At 38.3% G+C, this 27485-nt stretch overlaps 2 protein-coding genes across 2 annotated transcripts in view; one reads left to right on the top strand and one right to left on the bottom strand.

Moving 5' to 3' along the window:
• The first annotated feature begins 19296 nt into the window (after positions 1–19296).
• The window catches only part of ccdc146 (coiled-coil domain containing 146), a 32521-nt gene continuing 24332 nt past the window's right edge, over positions 19297–27485 (top strand). Inside the window, exons 1-2 of the mRNA XM_036576753.1 lie at positions 19297–19488; positions 20078–20242. Of these exons, the coding sequence (XP_036432646.1) occupies positions 20081–20242 (162 nt within the window). The 5' untranslated portion in view covers positions 19297–19488; positions 20078–20080. The remainder of the gene's footprint in view (positions 19489–20077; positions 20243–27485) is intronic.
• Positions 22722–25918, bottom strand: fgl2a (fibrinogen-like 2a). Its single transcript, XM_036576756.1, has 2 exons — positions 25193–25918; positions 22722–24060 (listed from the first exon to the last, which is right to left on the bottom strand). Exons 1-2 carry the CDS (start codon positions 25827–25829, stop codon positions 23354–23356), a joined length of 1344 nt encoding a protein of 447 aa, XP_036432649.1. The 5' UTR covers positions 25830–25918; the 3' UTR covers positions 22722–23353.

The following is a 27485-nucleotide window of genomic DNA, read 5'->3' as shown; positions in this document are numbered from 1 at the left end:
TTCAGCAAACAAAAAATAATTGTAAATTAAAAATTGTAGATGCGCTATATATAAATGTGTTTTCTGTAGATGTGTTAACTTCTTTTCACTTAGAAAATCAACAAAATGAAATTTGACTAATCTAAAATCTAAAAAATTTGATGAAAATTTGTCTGCCCAAACTTTTGCATATGACTTAATGTCTTCAACTGTCCTTTTGTCCCCTACACTGTTAAAAATCTAGTTCCTGCCCCAGACACTTATCAAAATCCAAAATTACAAGCAAAAAAGTCTTAGAAATGAACAGAGATATTCTATATCTGCTGAGACAAAGTGACATGGTGTTTGAGATCATTCAGCTAGTTGTGAAAAAAATGTCTTCAATGATTTTACAGCTAATTCTTGGAATTTAGTGAAATCAGTATAGATCTATGATCATATTTAAATATATTCTTATTTTGAAAAGGCAATACAACACAGATTTGTTTTCTAAGACACTCACATATCTGATTTGAATGATATGTTGATTAGCTATACTAAATTGTCGTGGCATGTGACTGCCCATCGTTAGACTGATGCCTGGTCACATCTTTGTCATGGTTTTCTCATACCAACACATTTTCTCTTAAATGGATCATTCTACGGAACTGGTCCTAAGACAAAGTTGAAAACACATTTCACAGAACCCAAAAACACTAGCCTGTACATGACTAGCAAACACAACTTTAAACAGTTATACAAACACAAAAATCATAATTCGTTTTAATAATACACAAAAAAGTTTATGCAATGGCATAAAATATGTGTTTCAGTAGTGACAGTTCTTAATGTTACACAGTGATGTTTGGGACACATTTACTTCAAAACAATGAGATCTAACTGCTCACCATGTGGCCATGAGGGACAGGGATGCAGTCTCACTTCCTGCTCTAAAATGCAGGAGTGTGGCTAAAATATGGACTAAATTCTGTCGAATGGTCCATATCAGGTTTAAAATATAAGATTTATCAAAAAAAATATGTATGTTAATTCTCAGTTATTATTAATATTCTAATTCTGACTGTTCTGGTCTTACTGTTAGCAAATTTGACCATATTAGAGTGACATAAATCTGCTGGCCAGTTGTCATAATCCAGATGACTTACAGAGAATTATAACATCGACTGAGTGACAAACATCCATATAAATTTGAATTATACCACTGATACACCACTAAAGATAATTTTCATCTTTTCCCCTCAGTTCAAACTACACTCTTGTGCAGATGTACACAAGAGCAACTGCACCTTTCAGAAAAAGTTCAACTTGATGCGTCACCATGTACTGATCTAAATAACCATCTGGTGCTTTAAGCTCCATATGTGAGCGACATGAGCATACACAAACACTGACTTCCTCCTGATGTTAAACACAAGCAGAAAACTGTTTGTTCTTTACACAGACTCACAAATTCAGCACAGAATAAAAGCACTTTTTAAAGTCTTTTGTGTAGCCCATGTGTTTTGGCCTGTAGAACATTAAATCCCTGATGCGTCGCCAGTGGAATGGTTTCCTGTTGTCTGATTTTTAAATCTGATCCACTCACCCACAACATACGGCAACACTAACTGCCCTCAACTAAACACACCCCCCCAAGGCTTTACACAAGACCCATGTTTTGACAAAGGTCTATACATTAGAGACAGTGGGGGGAGCGGTGTGCAGAGATAATTATGGTTTGTTTTGCCTTTATCACCTACGGGTGCTCTACACCCAGGTGAGTAGTATCCTGTTGTGAAGTAGTTCACACTTAATCATATACAATCTTTATTAAAACCATAATTCTAAAGATGAAACATACAGCATTTCTGGGTATGAACAGCACTAGTTATTGTTTGCTGTATATACCAGTCTGATGTCTTTGGGTGTTTTGTATGATGTTGTGGGAGTTTGTGCAGCCTGCATAAAGAGAGAGTGATTAAATGAGTGAAAGAGCATGTGGTTGAGTGAGTACATTAGGGATGATGTTAAAGAGAGAGAGATAGGGGAGATGTTTCCTTTTAATCACTGTCTCTCTAAATGTTTTAATATCAGAAGTGAGGGAGGACATCATCAATGTGTATCATTTGTATTAGGAGCTAGGCAGCTAGGCAGCAAGACTAAAACTACTCAAATGTTCCTTTAAAAAGTGAACAAAACTGGATTTTGAAAAAAGTGCAGGAGGCAAAAAGTAGATCTTGAAAAAGTGTGGGGGACAACTGGATTTTAAAAAACGTTTTGGAGAACAAGATGTTTATCTTGAAAAAGTGACAGACAAAAATGCACATAAAAAAGTGTAGGGGACCAACCTGGATTTTGAAAACATATGTGTGGCAGGCAAAAAGTGGATTTTGAAAAAAGTGTGGGGGAAAATGGATTTTGAAAAAACAGTGTGGAGAATAAAATGTGGATCTCGAAAAAGCGTGAAAGACACACTGGATTTTGAAGACTTTGAACAACGTGTAGAAGATGTATCATCCAGATTAGAAGCTAGGCAGCAATACCAGAACTACTAAAGTTTTTCTGTTAAAAAGTGGGCGAGGGGCAAAAACTGGATAAAAAAAAGGGGGGGGGGCAAAAGTGGATTTTGAAAAAAAGTGTGGAGGACAACTGGATTTTAAAAAAAAGGGTGTAGAGGACAAAAACTGGATTTTGTAAAAAAAAAAAAGTTGAGTGGAAAAATACAGAGAAATTATGTTTAAAAATCTTGAAAGTAAAAAAATAGAAATACAGAGTCAAAAATATACCTCAGGGAAATTCAAACATAGACACAAACATATTCAGTTACATGAAAGTAAAGTGTAAATGGTTTAACAGATACATTAACAATCAGGCCATGTTTTTAAACATTAAAGTAGTTTGATTGGCACAATCTGATCATACTTAATATCACCCAGTAAATCTGCCTTGTCTTAGTGCTTTTCAACAAGCTCCTAAATGTTTGTAAAAATCAGTGCATACACAGTGTGATATTGTCATAACCATAGTATGGCACAATGTCTCAATGTGCTTCCATCCTGCAGCAACACACTGCACTCTGCTTCTTATCTTCTTCAGCAGTGTGGCCCACAGTGTGAGGAATTCATGTCATTTTATACTGATATGTATTTAATTAGATGTTTAAAAAATGTGCAGACCACCAAAGAACGCCAAGAGGAAAAAAAATCTCATGGTTCTTGAAACTTATAATGAGTACTTTGAAGATGCTTTGAAGAAAATGTAAGAAGTTAACTTGTTTTTTTCTCTTGGAAACATAATCGGTTTCAATAATACTTGAGTAAAGTTTACATCTTCCAAAATAATATTTAGGTTCCACATAAAAGGTTACATTAAGGATTGATTGAGGAAAATTACATAAGTATTGTCCACCTTAGAAAAAATAGATTGTGAAAAGTGCCAGAGATAAAAGCTGGATTTGTTCCTGTGTGTACAATTTACAATGTCTCTAAAATGATCAAATGAATTTGCAGCTGGCTGAGTGAAGGGCAGACAGCCAAGCTCATATTCTAAGCCATCTGATAGACTGATGAGTGTTGTAACAGTGTAGACAGCGCTGAGGCATTCTCATATGGGGCCAGCTTTGATCACTGCTCTGAGTCAAGCAGTTCTGCAGAAGATAATGAGCGAGGGCTGGTAGGGCCCTGTGGCATGGACGGTAGAGACTCAAAAGGAATGTGAGTAAATCTTATGCGTGGATACTACTGAGGAATGTTTAAGTGAATAGTTGGAGGTGCAGATTCAGCTGCATACAATTTGAAATATATAATAATGTCAATTACATATAGTCTATAGAAATTTACTTTGGCTAAAAAATGAACTTTTTGAAGTAAAAAGTAATTCTGCTACTGTGTAGACAGCTCCTCCAGTCACATATGTTTGATTTTTTGAAATTAAGTCTGAACCACAATCAAATCAAACTGAGTCATGGTGAAAATTCACCAGACACTGATGAGATGATGAGATTTCATGATGCGCTGACTTGTTTTTTAAACAATCGTAATCGAATTTAATTGCTGTGAAGTCTGAGCATTATAGCATTAGAGTGCATTATTCCTTCAGAATGTGTGGCCTGGAGCCACCAGCAGGTGTAGGCTTGCATTCTGTGTCATGAAAAACCTAATTTTCCTCACTTTTTTGATGTTGTTTGTAAACACTGTTAAAGTGTCAACACATACCGTTCAGTCCAAACAGTCCAAACAGTCCATTTATGGAAACTGATCTGAAAAAAACAGCCTGTTTTGAATTTATAGTTTGTGATGTCATGAAAAACCAATGCTTTTACATGTATCCACCTGTTCAGCCTAAAGCAGTTTAGCCCCACCCACTGACATTAAATCTATAATGAGTGTTTCACCCCAGAATGCTTTTTGAATGAAGCACAATACAGGCCAGCCAATCGCAACAGATATATATATATATATATATATATATATATATATATATATATATATATATATATATATATCAGTTTTAAAGCACAGGCTGTTTAATTTTAAGATACAAAGAGAGGTTCTTTAGTAAAGACAGTGGTTCTATATAGAAGCATGAACACTCAAAGAACCATTTGCATGCTTAAATCGTTCTTCAGGTTGAAGGAGAAAGGAGAAGGTGTTGTATTTGGTTCTATAGCACCAATCAGTCTGAACAACGTCATCATTTAAAAAAACATTTAAGCATGCAAATGGATAAGTGTTAATGCTTCTATACAGAACTACTGTCTTTACTAAAGAACCCTTGAAGAATCATCTTTTTTTAAGAGTGTAGGATATGGGCCCTTTAAGAATAACAGCCAGTTTGCATTTTTTCCATGTAGTAACTGAATAATAAGACTTAGATTGTAATAAACCTGGGATTGAAGGGGCTGACAAAAGAAAACAGAATAATGTGAATTTCAGAACATTCAGCAAATGTTGTACTCAGAGACGTCTCTATTATAAAGAGTGTTTTGCTGGATTACAATATTTCATGGATTCCAAAAGCAGTGAACCTGAGTGTGAGACTCTAAGAAACAGATTGCTGAGTGTGAGCACTTTTAAACCACGAGCATTGTGTTGTAACAGTAACAGCATAAACTCTGAGAGTGTGCTTTTAGATTTTTTTGGAATGGGACTGAACCACTGCTCCAAATATGACACTCACTTCACCATTTGACGTAAGAGCCTGATTATGTTCTGCTGGCTCAGTTCATTGAGTGCATTATAAATCAAGGCATTGTTTTCAGAGACTTGCCTGTAAGTGCACCTGAGAAAGAATAATCTTGTGATTGAGTGATGAAATGCAGACGTCCTGCCTGTCAAAAGCTTGAGGACACCTAACTTTTCAAAATCATTACAATAAATAAATACAAACCAAGAGGATTTAATGTTCAGTAATAATTTACCATATTAATCACTAACCAGATTTATTTTATGGAAAACAATATCACAGTATAACAATGTGAGTGTTTTTTAAAGAAATACATACATTATTAGTAAACAGCACTTTGTGTTAACAAACACAGGTATTTTTCTTACTTATTTGAAAAGTAATGTAAAAAACTGAGATTTTTACATTTTTTGTAAGTTAATTTGTGCTTTCAAAACAGTTATGAATACGTTGGTTAGAAGAACACAGTTAGAAGGACACCAGTCCTCAAGTGTTCCTGAATTCTCACTGCTCTCCAGCCACTGTATACATTTGTTAAGTTCCATCAGCATCTGATTTAATTTAGTGAAGGGTTGATTAGCTGAAGCATGTACTGGAAGGTAACCATAAATATTGGACTTCCTGAGATGTGAAAAAGGTTAATCTAACACTCCGACTGACGTCAAAACCCATTGCGTTGTTTACCTGTTTATTTGTATTTGATCTAATATTATTATTATTTTAACAAATAAACACTTACTTTCCATTTTCTCAGATGGTCCAAGACTTTTCCAGAGTATAATACATATGGCACATACTAATATTAGAGACCTACAAATACATAGAACATATGGGATATATTCTTATCACATATATATGGTATGTGTTACTATGATCTATAGTTACTTACATATAATACATAAGGAACACATTATTACATATACACATACACTGCTCTATGCGCAAATGTAAGGATCTGGAACCAAACTTTGCTCCTCAGACAAGCTCAGAAGACATCAACTCCCTTTATGAAAACAAGGAATTCTTGATACTTTTTACTGTATTTATGGTTGTTTGCATTTATTCTAATAACAGATCTTGATTTTACCTGCTAAAGCAAACTTATTATCAAGAAAAATGGATACTGTATATGACATATATAGGGGATATTATAATGTATAGGTACTTACATGGCCCTGTGATGGTGTATCCAAAGTATATCCAAAATCTCTTTACATGAACTTACATCAAAAGTAAAGAATGTTTTACCATTTTGGGGATTTTTCTTTTACTTTGGACAACAACGATATCCATAATACACAACTATTATTACTTAAAGATACTTACTTGTACCCATACAGTGCTGCGGAAACGTTTTAGGCACCTGAGAAAAATAGATTTTAAAAGCTATGAAATTGGACACTGAGTGTTTATTTTTCTCAAAAAAACACTGATATTACAATAAATACAATAATATTACAACACAGTAAGTAGTGATCATATGTATGCCATTGTGTTCATTTAACCCTTTTGCAAACCTCTGCTCATGGCAGCTCCATATTAATTGTAGTTATGATCCAAAACTTGGTTTGGCTATTCAGTACTTCATAATGTTAAATCAGGTGTGCTGCTCAGGGACTTTAATATATCCATGTGGTGGCTGGAGTGGAACATACCAACTATTTTCATGAAAACAAGGAATACCTGTTACTTTTTACTGTGTTTATGGTTCTTTAAATGTATTCTAATAATAGATATTACCAGCAAAACATGCTTACTGCCAAGATAAATGGCTTTAAATAAAGCATTTAAGTGCCTTAGACTTTTGCTAAGTACTGTATGTAGGATCCCCATGTTCTGGCACTGTATAAAATCATGTGTCTGTTCTCCCTGACACTCCTCTGCCTCCCTCTCTTCAGCTGCTCCCCCAGTTTCACACTACTGCTGGCTTCCTTCACCCTGGTTTGCCTCTTGGCCTGCGGCCACTTCCTCTTGTCTCCCCTCAGCCGAACCCGTAAGATCAGCTGCAGAAACACAGAGAGTAGAACCAGTGTGGAGGGGGCTAACATCTACTGTACTGTTTCACACACACACTCTCTCTCTCTCTCTCTCTCTCTCTCTCTCTCTCTCTCTCTCTCTCTCCCATTCTTTTCGGGGTCTCTATTGCCAAGGCCTGGCCTCATTTTCCTGCACCAAAGAGCTCCTCACACATATGGCTCATCAGTCAGAAACGTAAAGACTTGAGTTTTGCCTCCTTCCTCTTTCCTAATTAAGCTGTTTCAGCTGCCTTTGATTGTAAACAGCCTTACAGGGAGCATTCATGACATGACTTCCCTTCCATGTCTGCCTCCTATAGGTCTACTTCTACAAACTATTCTCTTTCGCTATTCTCAGGACTCAAGTACAGGCCTGCTGTACACAAATTAGATTAGATGGTAGAACCAGCCTGCTTGAAACTACATTTCTTCTCCGTTTACATCCGTGTTCCTGGAACATAAGGAGGTAAGGAGATTAGGCTGCTTCAGAGCTATTTCCCATAGTTACATTCTGACAGATGTTTGACCTCTGGGTTAAAGTAAGCCTGGAAGGGTGCGCTGAGAGTTTTTGCTCAGCATCTGGACAATTGCTTTCACCTTGCTAGGGAGCACTGACACCCCCGCACTGCCAATTCCACCACCAGTGACTCAGGCTTCTCCAAGTGGCCGGCTGACCTGCCTGGAAAAGCAATCATAGATCCATCCAGCACAGCTCCAGGACCCGCCTCTTCATGTTAACGCTGAGGCTCAGTAACATTAATACATTATTTTTTACTGGGAATGGCTTTTATGACCTTGCTAAATTAAGCTTCAAAAACAGAATCTTGAGGTTTTGGCCATATTTGGGGTAAAAAACAGGCCTGTGATTAAACAGTGTGACCAAACTGGTAAGGAAAGTGAACACAGTCCCGTGGCACAACTGGTCAGTCCTTAGAGCTGTGGTAATGGATGGCCTGGGACTGAGGCTGAGCACATCATTTAGCATAGAATGTGCCAGATCCTTTTGAAAAAAACTGACGTTTTTGGAATGATTTCAGCCATCGAAGCATTAAAACATCTTCATCTTCCTGAACAGATCCTTAAAGGAGCTGTCAACATGTATAAAACCAAAAAACAGGCAAAAACAAGAAATTCAAGGTACATATGAGGAATTTCAGTCCAAAATGCTGCATATCCATTAGTAACAATTTGGATATAACAAGGTTTTGAAAAGAATAACAGTTGACCTATTATGGAAAACACATTATTACTTCTCTACTGAAGGCATTATTAATCATAATATAGCATCGATATTTCTTGTGTATGTAAAGACCACTGCCAACAACAAACAGTTTATGTTTTGTATTTTTCCAATATGTTAAATTCAGCAAATGAGCAGTAATAGAGTATTAAAACGTGCAGGAGTGTGTTCTCTGTAGAGGATGTGTTAACTTTTTTCACTTAGAAAATCAACAAAACATGGAATTTGACCAGGACGCCCAAACCTTTGCTCACAGCTGTATATCATGAAAAAAAAACAAAATTCTTATAAATAGCCTTAAAGGCACTACAACAAAACGCTTCATAAGAAACAAGCAGGTTTTCAAAAAAACAGAAACTGGCTGGAAAGTGACTCCTGTGTCTATGAAAGAAGCAGCCGTACTTTATTAGCTGCTGTGCTCACAGCTGAACCTTTTTACATTTTGCATTCTTCACCATTTTGCAATTTCTCTCAGATTGATCAGTCACACCTTCAACAGTCCAAAAAAGAAAAGTTATGTCTGTATTCTGTTTTTTTTTTTTCAAATCCATCCTGTTAGCTATATTCCAGATGATGCTACCAGGCTAGGAAGTACATTTTTAGAAATAAAGGTTCTGGTACATTTTTTGTTCATTAAGGTACAAACAATGTAAATGTTCCCTCAAAGGTACAACAGTCGTTTTAAAGTCCAGTTGTGTACCTTAAATACGTCTTTCCAGGTGAAAAGTACATATTTGCATCTTTTCATAACCTAATGTTTTAAAACAGAACAGTAAAATAAATGCCTGGAGACGAGACGGGGGGTGTGGAGTCAGTACAACTTAGAAAATATAATTCCAGTGGATTATGGTACAATTATGTTCCCTGACTAAAGGTACTGAGATGTACACTTGAGGGTACCACCCCAATGACAAGACGGGTACTGCCCCAGTGATGCTTTCGTACCTTTATTTCTAAATGTAGTCATTTTTGTAAGTTTTGAGGATTTGGATGAATCTGATGATTGTGATCGCATTGAAAGAGTGTTCATAGAAAACTTACTCAAAACTTTGTGAATGATGTGTCTTCTGAGGATCTAAATCAATTATCTATCATATATTCATGAGTATAATGTTGCATGTGAATCCTAAACATCGAGCCAGATCTTCTTTTTGTGTGTGTGAAGTTAATACATAAAAATGTATAACAGTCTGAAAAACTCCCACATTTGACTTGACGCCTCTGACTTTTACATTATTTCAGGCTTTACAGGGCGACTCAGCAGCACATGCACACCATATTTTAGCATGTTTCTTTCTCCTGACTCAGTAATGCTTCTTCTATCAGTTTAAACAAAAGGAAGTTACATAGTGCAGCTTTAAACATACCTCTTTTGAAAAGAGTTGAAATAATAATGGAATGGGTGAATGTAAAGATAAAGGTGTAAAGAACATGATTTCTCTACTATTGCTAAAAAAAAAAAAGTAGTTAAATTTGAAGAACTGGTATTGTGGATGCTGAAGCAGTGGGGGCGTGGTCTAGCGTCACTGTCGAGATAGAAAGCCAGTCACATTGAACCAGCAGGTAGTTTGGCTATGGTTTTCACCTGTGTGTTGTTCGCAGCTTTCTTAAGTGTGACTGAGAGCCTCCACGATGCAGAGCTCACATACAAGAAAGACTGAAAAGTCTAAGCCTGAAAGGGTTTTTGTTTTGTCTTTGTGACAGCTGAAAAGCTGAGTCAAGAGCCTCTAAGTTCCTCCATTAAAGACAAAACACTGCATTTGCTATTCCTGCCTCCACATCCTCCCTCCTACTACAGCCAAGCATTTTACAAATACTCCTACAAACACTAAATATACAGTTACATGTAAAAGTTTGAACATCCCTGGTCAAATGACATATTTTGTTGATTTTCTAAGTGGAAATAAGTTAACAGAGAACACATTTAAATATGGCAAGTTTTAGTACACAGTTTCTTTATATTTCCTGACTTTAAAATACTGAAAAAAATAAAACAAAATATAAAATGTGCCATAACTTTTGCATATGATGCTGATAAAGCAGTTGCACTGAAGACAACAGTAGTGTGCTTATGAAGTTGCGAAATGTAATATAAGTCATTCAATAATCCGCCTTTACTCTTAAAAAGAAAGACGCCAGAATGGGCTTTTTGCGCAATGCCATAGAAGAACCACTTTTGGTTCCCTAAAGAACCTCTCAATGTATTCTTCTTTGGAGAACAGTTTTTGCTAATGGGATGTGTGAGTGTGAAGAACCTTTTTTAGAGTTTTATATAATGTAATTTTACATAATGTAATTTTACATAATGTCAAAATTCAAGGAAGAACCCTTAAACCTTAGAACCTTTACGTTATGTTTTGGTTGTTTAAGCCTTTAAAGGTTCTTCAAACTCACATATCTCTCTTTCAGTTTCTGTTTTTTAGAGATTGCTGACACTTTAGAGCATCAGAGAACCCTTTATGGCTCCTTTTATATGAGTAGAAATGAAATAAATTCAGTTTTCACACAGGATTTGAGTCGATCCTCACTGAAATGTCTCATGACTGGACATGAAAGGAAACGTCAGATTTCAGTTAATAAATTTAGAACAGTAACAAAATGGAATTGGGAGTGTTTTCTTAGGACTGAAAGAATGCAAGCAGCTACCTTAGCGTTGCCCTCTGGCTGTTTCTGTGTCTTTTATTTCCTGTATATCTGACGCTATGCTCAGGCTGCTGTTATCTTCTACAGGCTGAGATGTTTTCATAGCTTCAGCTTTCAGAGAGGCCACAACATATCTGTCCAAGCCCCGCGTCTCCGAAGCTGTAATTTTGGTTTCAAGATAATCATAGAGTGCACACTCAAAGACGCATAATTTTCATACAAAATGTTTCCACTTTGCTTTTTAACCAAACATAGAGCAAAAGAGTTTGCCGTCTTTGTTGTTTACAAGAGCTACGCAAAAAGATTTAGTTAAAGTTATTGAAGTTCCAGTCAGGGTCTTTTCGTAGAACTGAATGTAATAGAAACTGTCCAAAGACTTTTGATTAAATTAAAATATGTTCCAACAAGAAAAGAGAGAGAAAGGAACCACTACAGACCAAATACCCCAGGAAAGAAACAGCAATGCTGAAATCTGCTCAGACTCAATACATAGAGAATAGTATACCAAAGACATCTGCTATAAGCCTTCAATAAGACACATAAAAAGCATTTCCACAATATGCAAAAAAGCAGTACTCTTAAGCCATTCTACGCTTGTTCATCTAGGGCTTGTCCAGTCATGTCATGGATTTCCATGAAAAAACAAACAAGTGACCATGCAAAAATTTAACACCATGCTCCGTTTAGTTTTTAGTAATGAATTTCAAAATGTTTTAAATCTTAAATAACAACTGTTTACTAAATGGTGAACTGAAATATTAACTGGGTATAAATACAACACTAAGAATAATATTTCACTTAATTTAGATAAACTGTTTTCATGTTAGTAAATGACTTTTGGCTTCCAGTGTTTGTTGGCACCATTAGCTCAGCTGTTATAGATCAAAACTAGAGAAGCAAAATATAAACACCAAACATGTCTTTTCTGATTGATTACATTTAGGTTAAGTGGAAAAATAGATTTTTTGCCAAACTATTCCTGTATGTTTTAGAAGTTTGGACCTGTGGCCATTTCAGAGGGTTCATTTTATTTTAGTAAAAGTAGTGGAGTTACAGTCTACTTTAACTTCTACTTTAGTCATTATTTCATTTATAAACCTCAATTCCAAAAAAGTTGGGACACATTATTAAATTGAAAACAGCACAAAAACCCAATATTTGATGTCGTATCTTATGTTTATTTTGTAAATAATTTCCCATTTGAAATTTGATGCTGGCAACATGTTCCAAAACATTCTCCACTGTTTTACCTCGCCTTTTATCAACACTTAATAATCGTTTGGGGAATGGAGACACCAACTGATCCCGTTTTGAAAACGGACTGTTGGACATTCTTCTGTTATAAATGTTTTGAGCTGTGTGACCCTACAGTTGTCATATTTTGCACTTCAGAATGTGCCACATGTTTTCAATGGGACACAGTTCTGGACTGCAGGCAGACCAGTGTAGCACACGCACTCTCTGTTTACACAGCTACGTGCAGAATGTTTCTTGGCATTGATGAAATAAGCATTGATGTCCCTGAAAAAGATGGTGTCTAAAAGGCGTCATATCGCTGCTGTCTGAACAAAACCTTGTAGCTCCATTTTTGGCGTTTTTCAGTTTTTGACATAACTTAAAAATTGTTGTTGCCTTTTACATTATGTGTAAATTTCATGATGATTGAATAAAATGAAAAGGTCCAAAATTACTTGAAAAAAAGTCTGGTTCCATTGACTTACATTAAAAGTAAAGTATGTTTTTTACTTCTCCTCTAACGTTACCATTTTGGAGAAATGAGGTTTTCTTCTGACAGCAGCGGTACGTTGCTCAAAATGTGTTGCTCAAAATTTAGTGTTAACGATGCCATTAGCACTATTACACCCCTATTTCACCCGGAGTTTTGGACTTTACGCTGGTAAAAGGGGTATACACCCTCTGGCCACCCCAGTTATGCACAGTGAGACAGTCATCATCGATAAAGCAATCACCAGAGAAAAGTTGTCCTACCTGCTCTATGTGAATGGTTATGTTTAAATGTGTTATTTGGACAGTTTAGCGATCAGCTTTAGGAGTCTGATTGCACTGCGCTCAAAAATCAGTACATCTCGCTATGATAAAATACACTGCTGAACAGACCGGTGAGAACATTGGTCAAAACCTTAACAACGGTCTTGCTCAGTTTGCTTAATAAAGCAGCAAACATTGGTTTAATATATCAGCAAAACACAGTAACATCCACATTGATATGGTACAGGACTTTTATTTTGTTATCATGCTTTGTGTGGATCACATGACATGGACCACATGAAGATTTTAACCAATATAGTTCTGTACAGCAGTAAAAATGAAACAAGAAATAAAACAAACAGTCCAGAACCCTATCAAAAACAGGTACAACATCACTTTCTGCTTTTCATTGGTAAAAACAACATTTACGAATCTGGTTAACTGCACACTCCACAGTGCTGCTCTGTGAGCTACAGTAGGCTAGGGTAGAATATGTGTCAACTCTCCAAAATTGCTCAGCTATAATCATTCGTCATGTTAACTAATTAGTTTTAACAGCTTAGTGAGAACGTGCGAGTTCAGGCTAGATTCATCTGAGGTGAATCCAGTGCTGAATGGAGTATGATCATGCTGAACGTGCTAAACAGCCAAAGACCATTTCGCTCACAACAGTATCTAACTCTTTGCCGTCTGGCTGCATTATCATTAGACTCATGAGTGACCCATAGCAAGGGCAGCTTACCTTCTATGACCTAAAATATTAACGTTAGTGCACTCTAAAAAAGGGATGCGTTTGATTTATTTGATGCAAATGTTGTAAATTCAATGCATTTCTGTATACACAAAGAAGAACTTTATTAACTGCTACCCCAGTAAATTCACTGGGTCTAACCTGGCCACCCCATTGTGAAAGTTCTGGCTATGTTCCTGGCTGGTAACAATGTCTTCTTTGTGCAGTCTGTACAATGGTTCTGTTCTTCTTTGGCTTGGAGGACCCGTACATTATTTCCATTAACAATCTGAAAGGTTGAATCATCAGTACGTTTTCACTGAGCATCAGTCCATTTCAGATGAGCTTGAGCCCAGAGAAGTCAGCTGTGTTTCTGGACATTGTTGATGTATGGCTTCCACTTTTCATAGTAGTCTTAACACACATTTGTGGATGCTGTGACAAATGATGTTTATTGACAAAGTATTTGTCAAAGTATTCCCAAGCGTGGGTGGCGATATCCATGACAGCTACTTGCCGGTTATAAATGAGGAGTGATCGAAGGTCACATACATTCAGTTGTGGTTTTCGGCCTTGCCCTCTATGCACAGAGATTTCTCCAGATTCCTTGAATTTTTTGATATTATGCACCACTGAGTGTGAAACAACTAAAATTCTTGCAATTGTTCATTGTGGAACATTCTCGAGAAAGGTCCTAAAAACAGTCTACATTAGATTCATAATGTGTTCTTAAAGTGCAAAACTGTTCACGCCTTTGTGCTCTTGAGTGTGTACATCCTGTTCTTACCTAAGAACAAATCTCAAATAAGAAAACACTGGTGAATACCAGGATCTTCATGAAAACTGTGTGAGTGGGTTTTAAGAAGAAATTTCTTCTCTAGAACATTTGGTGAATGAGATCTATTGTTCTTAAACTGTTGGATTAAGCATTTTTTGGCAAACTTTTGAGCCCCTGTGTCAGCCTTTTCAGAAGGTGCTGTAGGGATCAATTTCAGATTAGCTGTATAAAAAAATGATGTCGATAAGAGAAAAAATAAATATCTTGGCTATTTTCTGTTTTCGTTTAAATGCAGGTCAAGGTGGATGAACAAAATACCCTTTCTGTTTTCATATGCATTTCACTTACCATCTTCCCTCATTGTGTTTTACAAAAGAAAACTATAAACATTCCAATAAAGTATCTTTTTTGGTGAATAGCAGGCTAATAGGCCTAACAGGTACCTGCTCTGTTGCCTGTTTCTATCATAAAACTACATCTTAACCAGACTTTACTGGCTCAACTGCTGGCTCATCACAAATGAACATGACAGATAACATCAGACAGACAAGACTCTCATGCAGTTCAGCTGTGTGTGTGTGTGCGCAAGTTGCTGCTGTATAGATTGTGCAGATGTGTGATTAGAGCAGGGTCTCTGTCCTGAGCTTAACTCCCCCCTCAGAGGAACTCTGACAGGAAGTGGCTGATTAGGATAGCTGTAGCTGGGAGGAGACGAAAAAGAGAGACAGGAACCTCTGGAGCAGTGTTTCCCCCAACAGTCCTCTGGGTCCACAATTATGCTCCGTCCCAGATCCTGTCCCTCCAGTAGTCCCCCTCCCCACTTTTGAAAAGCATTATAAAACACACCTTTTAAATATAGTATTTAATAGAATCTTTTTAAAATCATTTATTAATAATTCATTTCTCTTTTATAAAATGTTATTATCTTTTTTCTCTCTGGTTTATTTCATTATACAGTTGCATGCAAACGTTTGGGCACCCCAGGTCAAATGACATGTTTTATTGATTTACTAAGTGAAAATAAGTTAATACAGCCTCTGCAGAATTGCTGGATTTAACCCTTTAGGAAAACATAAAACATTATATTGGCCTGTGCAAAAGTTATGGCACACTGTATGTCTTATATTTTATTACTTTATTTTTTTGTGTGCATTTAATATATCAAATATGTCCATAAACAGAAAGACAAAACTGTGCTAATAAAGTTTATTCATAAGAAAATGATGTATACCTTTGAATCAAGTAGATTCAGTGTTACGTTTTTAAGGCCTGGCCCCACAATACACTCCATAATCCATGGATTCAAGCATTTTTGGAGCTGGGATAGAGCAAAAATGTGGACGATATATAAGGATTGGGTTGAGAAACACTGCTCTGGAGGACAAGAGCACTGTGGTTTGAGGCCGTTTTGTACATCTGTATACATTTCAAATGTAATTATTTTTTCCTGCCTCTCCAAAGGGTTTAGCTGCTGGCACTGTCAGACATGGGTAATTTCTTCCATCTACCCCCGCAGACACGGTGGCCAGTACTCAGCAATTATTCCATACTGATGCATTCAACTGGGTTTCTACCACTTTGTCTTTGTCTGTTATACAAATATTTTCTCTCCATGTTCTAGACGTTTCTCACACAGTGTCTCGCTTTTTAATACACACTTTCAATATGCTGTCTATCCCTGAATCTTGGAGATAGATTCTGTTCTCTTAGGTCTGTAGCCTAATGAACACTAGTGAAAACCAGTCCAATGTATCACCCAGACAGTTATTTGTGTATCGAGTACATGATTCAGAAGTTGCTGGGAGAAGTGGATAGAACAGCCTAAGCCCAAAGTAAAAGTAGCTTGAGTAGTAGCACAAAAGTGGAAGGTCAACCAGCTACTTAATTCCAAGTAACTTCTAGAACTGCAGTGAAACGTCTCAGTGCATCCAGCTTTTATCAGCATAGAAACTGAAATTTATTAGGTGCCATTCTTCTTCTTTGGGATCATGTTGATGTAAAATAAAATGCTAAAGCTGAAATGTAAGAGATGTGGGCAACAGCAAGACAGTCCTGGAGCTGAACCAACAGAACAGAGATGTTCACAAGGTTTTAGCTGGTACTGCACTGTACAAAAGTAAACCCCTACTAAAAATCTGTCAGGTCACTATGGCTTCAAATAACTTTTCATTACATTCAGAAAACATTCAGTCTGAAGTCACAAAGCCCTGCACATAGTAAATTAAATGCATTGTTGAAAGGAAAGAAGCAAAACAATTTGAAATGGTGGGCAAGTATAGCAGGTAGCAGATAGCTAATCCAGTTTAAGTTTTAGTAAGGTTTAAAGTAATGTGATCTGTAAATTAGCTAGATTAGCTGACAACTTCAGCTAAATTACCTATTCCCAGATAGTGAGCAAGTATCAGTCCGCTGGCTCAGTAAGGTCAGTACCCCATGACTGTATGCCACTGCCGGTCCACCCTCAGATTACCCAGATTATTGTCAAGTGGCATACAAGCACTAACTAGTTTTTAATCTCCTCAAACAGATTTTAAATGCACACAGCATTTAATTTTTCATTTTGAAAAATAATCTAAGAGAAATATTACCGACAATTAAGAGAAAACAAAATAATGATGAGGCCTAATATAAAAAGATTTTGTTAAAAATGTCGTGTTGTGTTTGTTAAATATGTAAAATTATTTACTAAACTAATTTGCAAAGGATAATGAAAGAAAGAAATGAAGGAAAAACAAGTAAATTCGACTGTAAGTGGAAAAAAAGTGCTGAAAAATAGCATTTTGTCTGTTACTCTGCTTCACCACTAGTGGGCCGTCTGGAAAAATGCTGAGCAAAAAGCAAGTGGGCCACCAGCTCTGCAGTCAGTAGGCCTGCTGTCCTCTTGCTATCTGGGTTGTGCTGGTTAGCATATGCAATCCAAACTGCTTGCCAACTTTCAAGTTGTTTTGCCACTTTCCTTTAAACACCGTATTTAGTCTATCACTGTGTTGTGTCCCTCAGTAATGCAGCCATATCGGACCTGAGGCCTCCCTTTCTCTCTCTCTCTCTCTCTCTCTCTCTCTCTCTCTCTCTCTCTCTCTCTCTCTCTCTCCTCCCTCTGTCTCTAACCATCTTTTCTCCAATCAGCGTCCGGTGCTGTATTTCTCAGCTGGCTTGCCGTAAGCATGTCACTGCTGGGGGCTGTTATTGTCAGTCTTCAGAGAGTCTCCCACATGCTCATAAAACTCTGTCTCTGTGAAGCATACGCTTCCACTTTTCACAGCATGCACTGATTCATAAAGCCATAGATGTTTTCTCCTTATGGCTGTTGTACCAAACTAACGATATAATGACAGTTTGGTCATCTTTTCTTTATGTTTAAAAAACAATAATATGATCTTCTTAATTACTTAAACCTAGTTCCTAAAACAGAGCTCACGTGTTTTAAAGAGCTGATTCAAATACAAAGACAATTTCTAATTTTGCAACTCTCTGCAAGTAAATTTGAACCGATGCCCTATTAAAAATAAACTTCTTCACACATTAAAACACAAAGTCTATGCTAACAACAAACCTGTAGTTTTTTAAAAGTTTTTTTGAAGTTAAAGTTTGTGTATCATTCAGACTAAATTATTAGAGAAGTAGAGAAGAGGTGTAGGTATAGGTCAGAACGCTTTGTAGACTATAGGGATGGAGGTTGTTGAAGATTATAGTGCATAACTAGGCTGAGGTGTTAAAAGGATAAATGGCATAGTGCTGACCCCTGGGGGACACTTTGGGTAACAGCTCAGTTAAAACTTGACTGAATCTTGGTCTGGTTCTAGGTCTTGAGGACAGCAGTTCATGCCATGGCTAATTACTTAATGTTATTCTCAGAAGCATGTACTGTTTTACTATTGTAGTCTACTGTTGATTTTGCTATTAATCTCACTTCTTTTTGGAATGCATGAAAAGAGAAAATGCAAGAAAATTAGCTTTTGTCCATAGACAGGTCCTTAAAAATTTCTCTGTCTTGGATATGTTGTATATGGTTCTATAAAGAACCGTTTTGAAAATGATTCTATATAGCACATGTAGCAACAGAAGAACCATTTCTTTGTGCTAAATAGAACCATTTTTAATTCTAAACAGAGGCGCAGGGAGCTGAACGTGTGGAGACTAAAGCTGCGGAGCTGCGGCCAAAGACAGTTTAAGAAGTGCTTGGCCACTTCTTATTTCTCCCATTGTATCAAAAATATGACTGAAAAACACCAGAGGGCACCCGCGAGCGAGTCTTCAAGCTCAGCAGCAAAAAACGTAAAAAGAGTATTTCACTAAAAATGCGAGGAAAACCTGTATATTTACTTTTTTTACAGCAAACGGGCTCTGAGCAGCAGGGCGCAAACGTTACTGCAGCTGCTTGGTTGGCAAGCTGACCAGCTCGTTGGCTGAACAAAGCGGTCCGCGCTCACTGACGTCATGAACGTATATGAGGCACTGTCATAAACTCTTATAACTGGAGCGTAAAAGCGCTAAAACATATCAGCAGAGTGAAGCCGTTTTGTACTATTCTGTGTCCAGGAAGTGAAACATTTACAAGTTATGATTTTGCTGAAGTTCTCCATTTTCACACAGTCATTCGCTCGGGAGCGCCCTCTAGCGTTCGACAAACCCGGAACACAACACTGAGTGACGGTTCTCCTCTCTGCACGTTCCCCGCCGCGGCTCTGCGGACGGAGATCGGCCGCCCTCTAGTGGACGTTACAGCGATGGACTCATCCGCTAGAGCGGTTGCTATGGAGGCAGCTGGAGACATTGAACAACAGAGCGACTGAGATTTAACCTTTCACTGTTTTAGTCTAGCGTTGTACCGGCCTGCTTTATACAGTACAGTTACAGTTAAACTACCAACATGTGCTTTTCCAATTTCTCTTACTTGTTACTTACATTTTAGACGCCAAAGAGAAAAAAAGTCTTTTGGAGACTCTACACGGTAAGTCGAAGCCACTTTTCCTTTTCTTTTCCAACAGTACACGAGCAACTGAACGATGTCTGTAAGCTAACGTTACGTTAACGTTAGCTGTGTTAGCTAGCGAGGCTACATTACCCACCCCTTTACTAAACTATGGTTTGTAACTTTACACCGGGGTTACGGAGGTCTTTTGTCTAGTTAGAGCAAAACACTTTTTTTAAACTGAAGCAAGAATAGCCGGGCTGGCCTGGGGACTAACTCCAGCATGACTAACTAAGTGCCTCAGTTTGTTACTGCCAAAAAAATGAAGACCATGTAAGGCTTATGATGGAGGCCTTTTGAGTTGAAACCATCCTGCTGTTTTGTTTGTGGTGAAGACTAATTATATGCCTACGTAATTTACTGAATGCTAAAGTAATGTTTAAAGTTCTAGGTCAATTTGTTCTTTTCATTTCCCAACCCCGACTGATAAGAAACAAGAACACATGTTTCTGATGTTCAATTACTGTTGCCTCCTGCTGAAATTCAAAGCTTAGGTTAGAGGCAGCTTCCCAGAAAAACTGTGCCAACTGTGAATGGCTGCTTTCCTTGTGTTTGTGTGTGTTTGTAGATCATGAGTGAACCAGAAGGGACCAGGGCTTCTCCGGATGGAGATGAGGAGCAGGACGTTGGTGAGCTGGAGGTACCCATCCGTGCTTTAGCTCCAGAGGCTGATTTACAGGAAGAGCGTCCAAGCCAAATCTCAGCCAATCCAGCCCTGCAATGCCTGGAGGAGGTAACAGCCATCTTCTGTCATCACATCTCCCGTATGAGCTAAACACCTTTCAAGAGTTACTTTAAACAGAAGAGAAGTAGAGAGACCCGGTGGCACCATAGACCAAATGAGCAATATTTAAGTGGGAAATAAGTATGTATTTTAGCTAAAGTAACTAGCAATTTTATGCTCAATTTATAAAACAAGCCTGCAAAAAATCTAATTTACCCAGTTGTCCCTTTACTCCAAATATAGTGGATCAGACAAGATGCATTTGGTGTCTGAAGTTTGCTTCTTCAGTATTGCGTGTCGACCTGGAGCTACGCGACTAGTCTAACAAGTGATGGAAGCTTGAACCCAAACAATTTGAAAACAGTGCCTAAATAATAACACACTTACTACTGACTGCTTTGGGTTGTTAAGTGATGACAAATACACTTGATTATGTGGTTCCTCTACAGATTAAAAAGTACAGACACAATTCAGGCTTCATAACTGCTACTAGTGTTTTTTTAGCTAAGCGTTATGCTTTTGCCCGTTTGTACAGTTATCAGTATCTCATACAGGGTCCCCACATAGAAAAGTAATATGTTGAAAATACGCTATATAAAAGTATGTGGACAACTGTTCCAAAACCAAGGGCATTATGATGGTGTTGACCACTCCTTTTCTCCCCTTTGAGGCTATAACATCCTCCACTCTTCCAGGAGGCTTTCTACGAGATTTTGGAATGTGAGGTCAGGCACTGATGTTAAACAAGAGGGCCTGGCTCTCAATCATCATTCAGATTCATCCCAAACCTGTTCAGTGGGGTTGAGGTCAGGGCTCTGTGCAGGCCACTGGAGTTCCTCCACACCAAACTCATCAAACCATGCTTTTATGGACCTCACTTTGTGCACGGATCACAGTCATGCTGGAACAGGAAAGGGCCTTCCCCAAACTGTTGCTACAAAGTAGAGGTCTGCACTGCTGCGGGATTCCCGTAGGACCCGCCACAATATCTTGCGGCGCGGGACTAATTATCAGTGTCGTGTACATGAGCAGCACGAGCAGCTGGATAACCAGTCCACTACACATGGGAGTGGGACAAAGCATTCTTGAAGAGAAATCCTAATAAGTAGCCTAAATAAATAAATAGCCTCAACATAGTAGAATGATCACTATATATATAAGAAGTCATTCTAAAGAGTTGCGAAGCAACCAGTCACATGAACAACATGTAAATTCTTGCAGCTTACAGAAATGGCAGAGCCTACAGTCTGTCGGCGACAGCAAAACACTAAAAATAAATTTTTTTTTGCTTTGTGTGTACTGGAAATAAATGGCATGTGGTGAAGTTACTTCACAGTAAGCCTGATGACCATGTTATTTCAGCAGACAATAAGGTATTTGTGAATAAACTTTGTCAAATATTGTATGTCATTTCGGTTTGACATAATAGTGTGGGTGGGAGTGGGCCACAAAATGTTTCATTTGTGGGCAGAAACGGGACAAATGATTCTGATTTTCTGGAGGAGCGGGATGAAATTTTGCGGGAGCAGGTGGGAGTAGGGACTGAAAAATCAGTCCTGCACAGACCTCTACTACAAAGTTTGAAGCATATGATTGTCTTAAATGCCTTTGTATGTTGTAGCATTAATATTATCCTTCACTGAAACTAAAGGGCCCAGCAGAAGTTCTGAAAAACAGCCCTTGACCATTATCCCTCCTCCACCTAACGTTACCGTTGGCACTGTGCATTCTGCCAGGTAGTGATCTCTTGGCATTCGATTCAGGTTCAACTATCAGACCGCCAGGTAAGGAAGCGTGATGCTTTGCACTGTGCATAGTGATCTTAGGTGCTATACAAAAGTGCTATATATTATAATATTTTTTAAATTTACTAAAAACACATAACAATATATTTCATTTTAATTTGGGATAGGCATCACGTAAGCAAGTCTATCTGAGATTACTTAACATCCCAATGTGGTTTGAGGCAAGGGAGCAATGATTTAGGATGCCAGTTGGTACAGTACAAGCTTCCATTACTTGTAGCTTTATTGCATAACTAAAGAAGCTCTAGACACCAAACATGTCTTAGCTGATCAGCTAAAATCTGAGGTAACTGTGTAAAACCTTTTGGAAAAAGAGGAGATTTTTTGCCGAGTCACAAGTTAAAGACGTATCTATCCAGTGTCAGTGTCCTGTATTTCAGAAATCCTAGTTGTCATTTTTGTTTCTGAATGTAGCAACCTTTCTGCTCAATAAGTGTTGCTTATTTTACTATTTTCAAGCAATAAAGATGTAAACAAAGCTAAAGATTTTTCTTCAGGTTACTGACTGTTATCTTTTGTTAATAACTTTTTATTAATTTCCATAGTAAACACACAAACAACATTCTCTGCATATCAATAACACAAAAGGACGGGGGGGGGGTCTTAAAAAAACTGACTGTTGTCTTTTAATGTTTGAAGTTTGCAGGACTTGCAGTGTATAAAAACTCGAGCTGAACAAAAGCTTTGTTAAAGGTCTTATAAACTTTTATTTGAATTGTATTATATAATATTTATGAATAGTTATAAAACCAGGTTAAAAATATATATATAACCAAAATTTGAAAGAAGTGCTCCAGTTAGTTTTGTTAATGTGGAAGCCTAAACGTATTCAGTATTTATACTGAAATCATTCATTTCTTATACAGTAAAAATATTTTGCACACACACATACAAAAATACACTGCCACTGCTAGATGTAAAACATTTTTCAAACATAGTATTGTATTCTTTTTATATTACATATGCAGATATTGAACATCCAAAAATAAATACTGTACATTTCTCCCTCATGTTTAAACCATTCTTACTTCTCAAGGCTTTGTGTTGTAATGAAATGATTTGACGTTAGATGGCAGTGTTAGACAGTTATGCTAAGAATGAAGAAGTCATGACATAAACGTTACAGCTGAATTTCATATTTTATCTGCTTTATATGCTATGCAGTTATTTGCTTCACATCAAGAGTAGTTTTTTTCTGTACGTGTTATGTTTTTTGAAGTCATGATGAGCCCCCAGACATAAGGTGCTTGGAATGTTTGGAAAACCAGCGTCAATTTCTCAGACTGTCTCTTTCTTTATCAGTGCCCTTGTTGGTTTAGGGTGCATAATTCTTTGGTCTGATCATCATCATGACAGTTTTGAATGCTTGCCTGTAGTTGGTGGGATAGTACTCGGTGGTCATGTTGTGCCATGTGCTCCAGAAGATGCCATCTCTCTTCCCTTTGTACTTTTTGTTGTAGTATTTGCCGTTAAGGTTGGCTGACATGCAGGCGTCGAACCACCAGCCTGATCCATAGTAAGCGCCACAGTTTCCTGAAGGATACATGTCGTTGTCCTTGTCCCGGGTGGTGAAGAACTTCTGGTCATGGTTGAAATGCTTGCCGAAGTGCATGGCATCCCCAGCCGTCCCGGAATAGCCACTCAAAGACAGGCGGTAGTTGAGGAACTCGTTGGCCACATAGAACTGGTCATACTTTGCATATTCGCGCACACCCTCGAAATCCTGAAGCTCGACGCGCAGCACCATGTCTTTGGCTTTGGTGAGCAGGTGGATCCGGTCATTGCCGAGCCAGAACTCCCCATCTATGTTCCCAAAGCCCTTCTTGTAGTCAGCCCAGGTGCGGTTGAAGTTCACGCTGCCGTTCATTCGGTACTGTATGACAGTCCATCCTCCGCCATATGACTCCATGTCACAAAACACCTCAAAGGTGCCATTCCTAGGATCAGGGGTCACCTTGTAGACTCCATTCTTCCTGTGCTTCATTATGCTGTAGTCTGAACAGTCTCTGGGTGCAATGATGTCTGAAATTAGACAAGATGGAAACATCAGATTGGACGTCATTGTCCTCTCCACATTTTTCACCATCTGCTGCTATTGGAATGTACCTGCACCTGCCCTTTGGTTTCTATTAGAAATGTATTGTGAGGCAACCAGCTTTCTCTTTGGGGCTAAACATGTTTAGATGTCTGGCTTCGACGTCTGGTTCTAGGAAAAAAAAATCAATCTGTACTTTTAAATGATATGGAAGTTCTTTAAACTTTAAATGTTCTCCACTCTCACACATCTCATTAATGATTCTTTAAAAACCATCCATTGAAAGGTTCCTTATGGAACCAGAAACATGATATCACACCGAAGAAACCTTTTGCCACCTATATTTTTGTTATAGATGCGACAGTATTCCTTCAATATCTTATACTTTTTCAAGGTTTGGCTTGAACTTTGGCCAACCCAATGTCATTGTAGTAAGTCTGTTGAGATTGTGTTGGAATACTTCATTATTAAATACACAGTAAAATCTTTCTTGGCGTAAATGTTGGAATTATGAGAGATTATTTGATTTTATCATATTTGCCCATGACCTCACAGAGCTTTTGTGTTGCTGGCAGCAGGTATAACTGTGCTTATGCATATCTCAGATACTGCAGAAAAATCTTGCAGCTGTTCAGTTGTAAAGAGTTCAGAAAATGTAACATCTGTGTTTTACATAGGGGAAAGAAATAGGTGAAAAAGTCATCCACTCTTTTCAGTGAGGCTTATCAAATTTCATCAGGGGATCAGGCGGTTCCTAGAAAATTGTTACCATCTCTAGAGCCCATCTTCTTTTTGCAAGGATAAAATTTGTTATGACTAGTTTGCATTCCCCAGCTAATTTCACAGTCATAAGATTTCAATATAGATCTGCAGGGCTTCTCTCAGATACCATCAGTGTCTCCACTGATAAAATTGTCTGCATACTCTGTGTTAGCTCTGTAGGAATCATTCAGTCATATACAGTGAAGGACTGCTAACACTTTTTAGACAGATCATTGATGTAATCATTGAGTATGTGGGGGAAAAAAACAACAGCCCGAAATAAATTTTATAAATCTAACCTGCTGGATTCCATTAATCAAACTTGTGATTAGCTTAATAATATACTTGCACTCTTACGTTGTGGAGAACTCATGGCAGCACACTGTGTTGAGCAGGAGCTACTGAGTTTGTCAGTCACTCCGGTGATGTTGGCCACCCTGCTGTCCACTGCTTCCTCCACGTTCTTCAGTTGGAGGCCGTCCAGCAGGTCCAGCCGTCCCTGCAGGACAGTGATCTGCCCACGTGCATTCTTCAGGCTGGTGGACATGCGGTTCATCTTCAGCTGCATCTCCTGAATTACATTATTGCTGGAGCTGCTGTTCTTGGGCGCTTTTGTGCCACCATCACCTCTGCCCTGGTCCTTCTTCGACCGAGCCTCAGTGCTGTCCTTCAGCAAGCTCTGGTCAGCTTGCTGACTGCATTCCAAGCAGGCACTCCTCAGCTGCCTCACAGTCTCCTTCAGGCTCTGGAGCTCTTTCATGGTCTTCTCTAGCAGCCGGAATTGCTTGGGCAGCTGGATGGTCAGAGGAGGCAGGGTGATCTGGTAGGGGCATTCTTCATCTCCGCACTGACCAGCAGGCTTCAACTTCACCTGGGAGCAGCTCTCAGGTCCAGATACCTTCTTCAGCACATCAGAGGCACCACTGACCGCAGCCACCAAGCCTAGCGGGGCAGCTGCAAGCAGAGCGCACACACATGCTAAGACCAGCTTCATGATCTCAAGCGTCCACAGAGTGCGAGCTGAGTGAGTAGAGAGGAGAGCAGGCAGACTGTTTCTTGCTGCGTTTGCAGTGTCATTAATATCAGAGCAGAGGCAGAGAAGGGAACAGTGGGTGGGGCATCCCTATTGTGTAATTGTGCGCACCACAGCAGTGTAGAAAGTACTTCAAGGGAGCTAGTTGGACCAATCGACCTTTCCTCAGAAGAGTGACTCACAACTCGCAAGAATGCCTTTTTTTGAGCCCTGTTCTATACTATTGTCTTTCCCTGAGCATGTCTGCCGTGTGGGTTTTTATTTGAATGTTGTTGATTTCTAGTATTTGAGTTGAAATCGAAGCAGAATCACAGTGTTCCCCTCTGTACACATTCTTGAGTGAGCGGTAACATACTGAATTCATTCTCACAGTCTCTTTATGTGATGTCAACACCAGGCCTCTTATGGAACACATGCACTGTTCACGTGACGCAGGTTTCAAAAACAGCAACCTTAGGCTGGCTGTATACAGTGAAACTTTCATACTGCTTCAGGTGCTTCAAACCTACATGAAACTCAGCCACAAGAGTTGCAAACATCTCAACTTGGTTAAACAGTTAGCAGGTGTGAATTGGTCGTGACTAAAGTTGGGTGAAAAATTAGGCAAAAGTCTAAAAATAAATAAACAAGTAAGCACAGTTCTGTAAGGATTTATTGTCTGCACATAGCTACATAGAATCAACAACATATACTTGGAGCTGACCAGAATATATTATGTCAAAAACCCACAAATAGTATATAAAAAATATGTGTCAATTTGGGTGTTGCATCTGTTCCATGCCTCCAACCTTCCATAGCATACAACGAGGCAAAGGCAGTTCATCTGTTCTTTATAAAACCATGAAGGAAACCTTAGGCTGCAGTGCCAGTTTTGTCAAGCAGGATGTCTTTCAAAATTCCCCTTTTTCGTTCCCTCATTAATCTAGGTTTTTATGTTAATAATTGACATTTCAATATTTGTTTCCCTTGCCTTTTTGTACTGTATATCAGACCCTTCTTTATTTTGAGTCATTGTCAGGGCATGCAATTCAAACATGATTTGATCCATCAGTGTCTGCGTCTCGCTTCAAAGCCAGTATTCCACATGGAAGCCTCATGACTTGCCCTAAACCCCACATGGGCTTGCTGTAAACTCTCACTTCTGGCTTATCATGGTTCTACTTCAGGAAATCTCCTCAAAACAGCACTCAGTAATAGAATATGATAACAGAAAAGCTGTCATGACCAGCACTACCCTCCGGATATCTGTCGTGTGTGTGATAGCTTTAGAGTATATTTGGTGTATTTATTTTATATAAGCACTTATCTTCATTTTAATTCTGTGGTTATTGTCTGCATATAGCTACATAGAGTCAGCCATGAAGACTGTGGTTATGAGAACCAAGAAAATTAGAAAGAAAGAAAATTACAATTTTGATGAAAATGTTGCTTCAGCTGCTCCCCAAAGCCTAGGAAAATATTGATGCAGAAGATAAGTACATTATGTAAAAGGGTGCTGAAAGTAATTATCCCCATGTTAATATTGGTACCAAACATGATATTCCAATCACTTTTTGTGCTTTAGTGACAGAAACATTGTAGTAGCTGAAAAACAGTCAAAAAGCAGGTATTTGAGTT

Source organism: Colossoma macropomum, unplaced genomic scaffold (assembly GCF_904425465.1).
Source record: "Colossoma macropomum unplaced genomic scaffold, Colossoma_macropomum, whole genome shotgun sequence".
Lineage (NCBI taxonomy): Eukaryota > Metazoa > Chordata > Actinopteri > Characiformes > Serrasalmidae > Colossoma > Colossoma macropomum.
This window is presented reverse-complemented; position numbering and strand designations above follow the sequence as displayed.

What these genes read in the sequence shown, in the direction of transcription:
- fgl2a (XM_036576756.1), bottom strand. Translation starts at nt 25,829, where the DNA reads ATGAAGCTGGTCTTAGCATGTGTGTGCGCTCTGCTTGCAGCTGCCCCG. An exon ending in TGCCATGAGTTCTCCACAAC is followed by an intron (nt 24,061 to 25,192) that starts GTAAGAGTGCAA and finishes GTCTAATTTCAG; the next exon opens with ACATCATTGCACCCAGAGAC.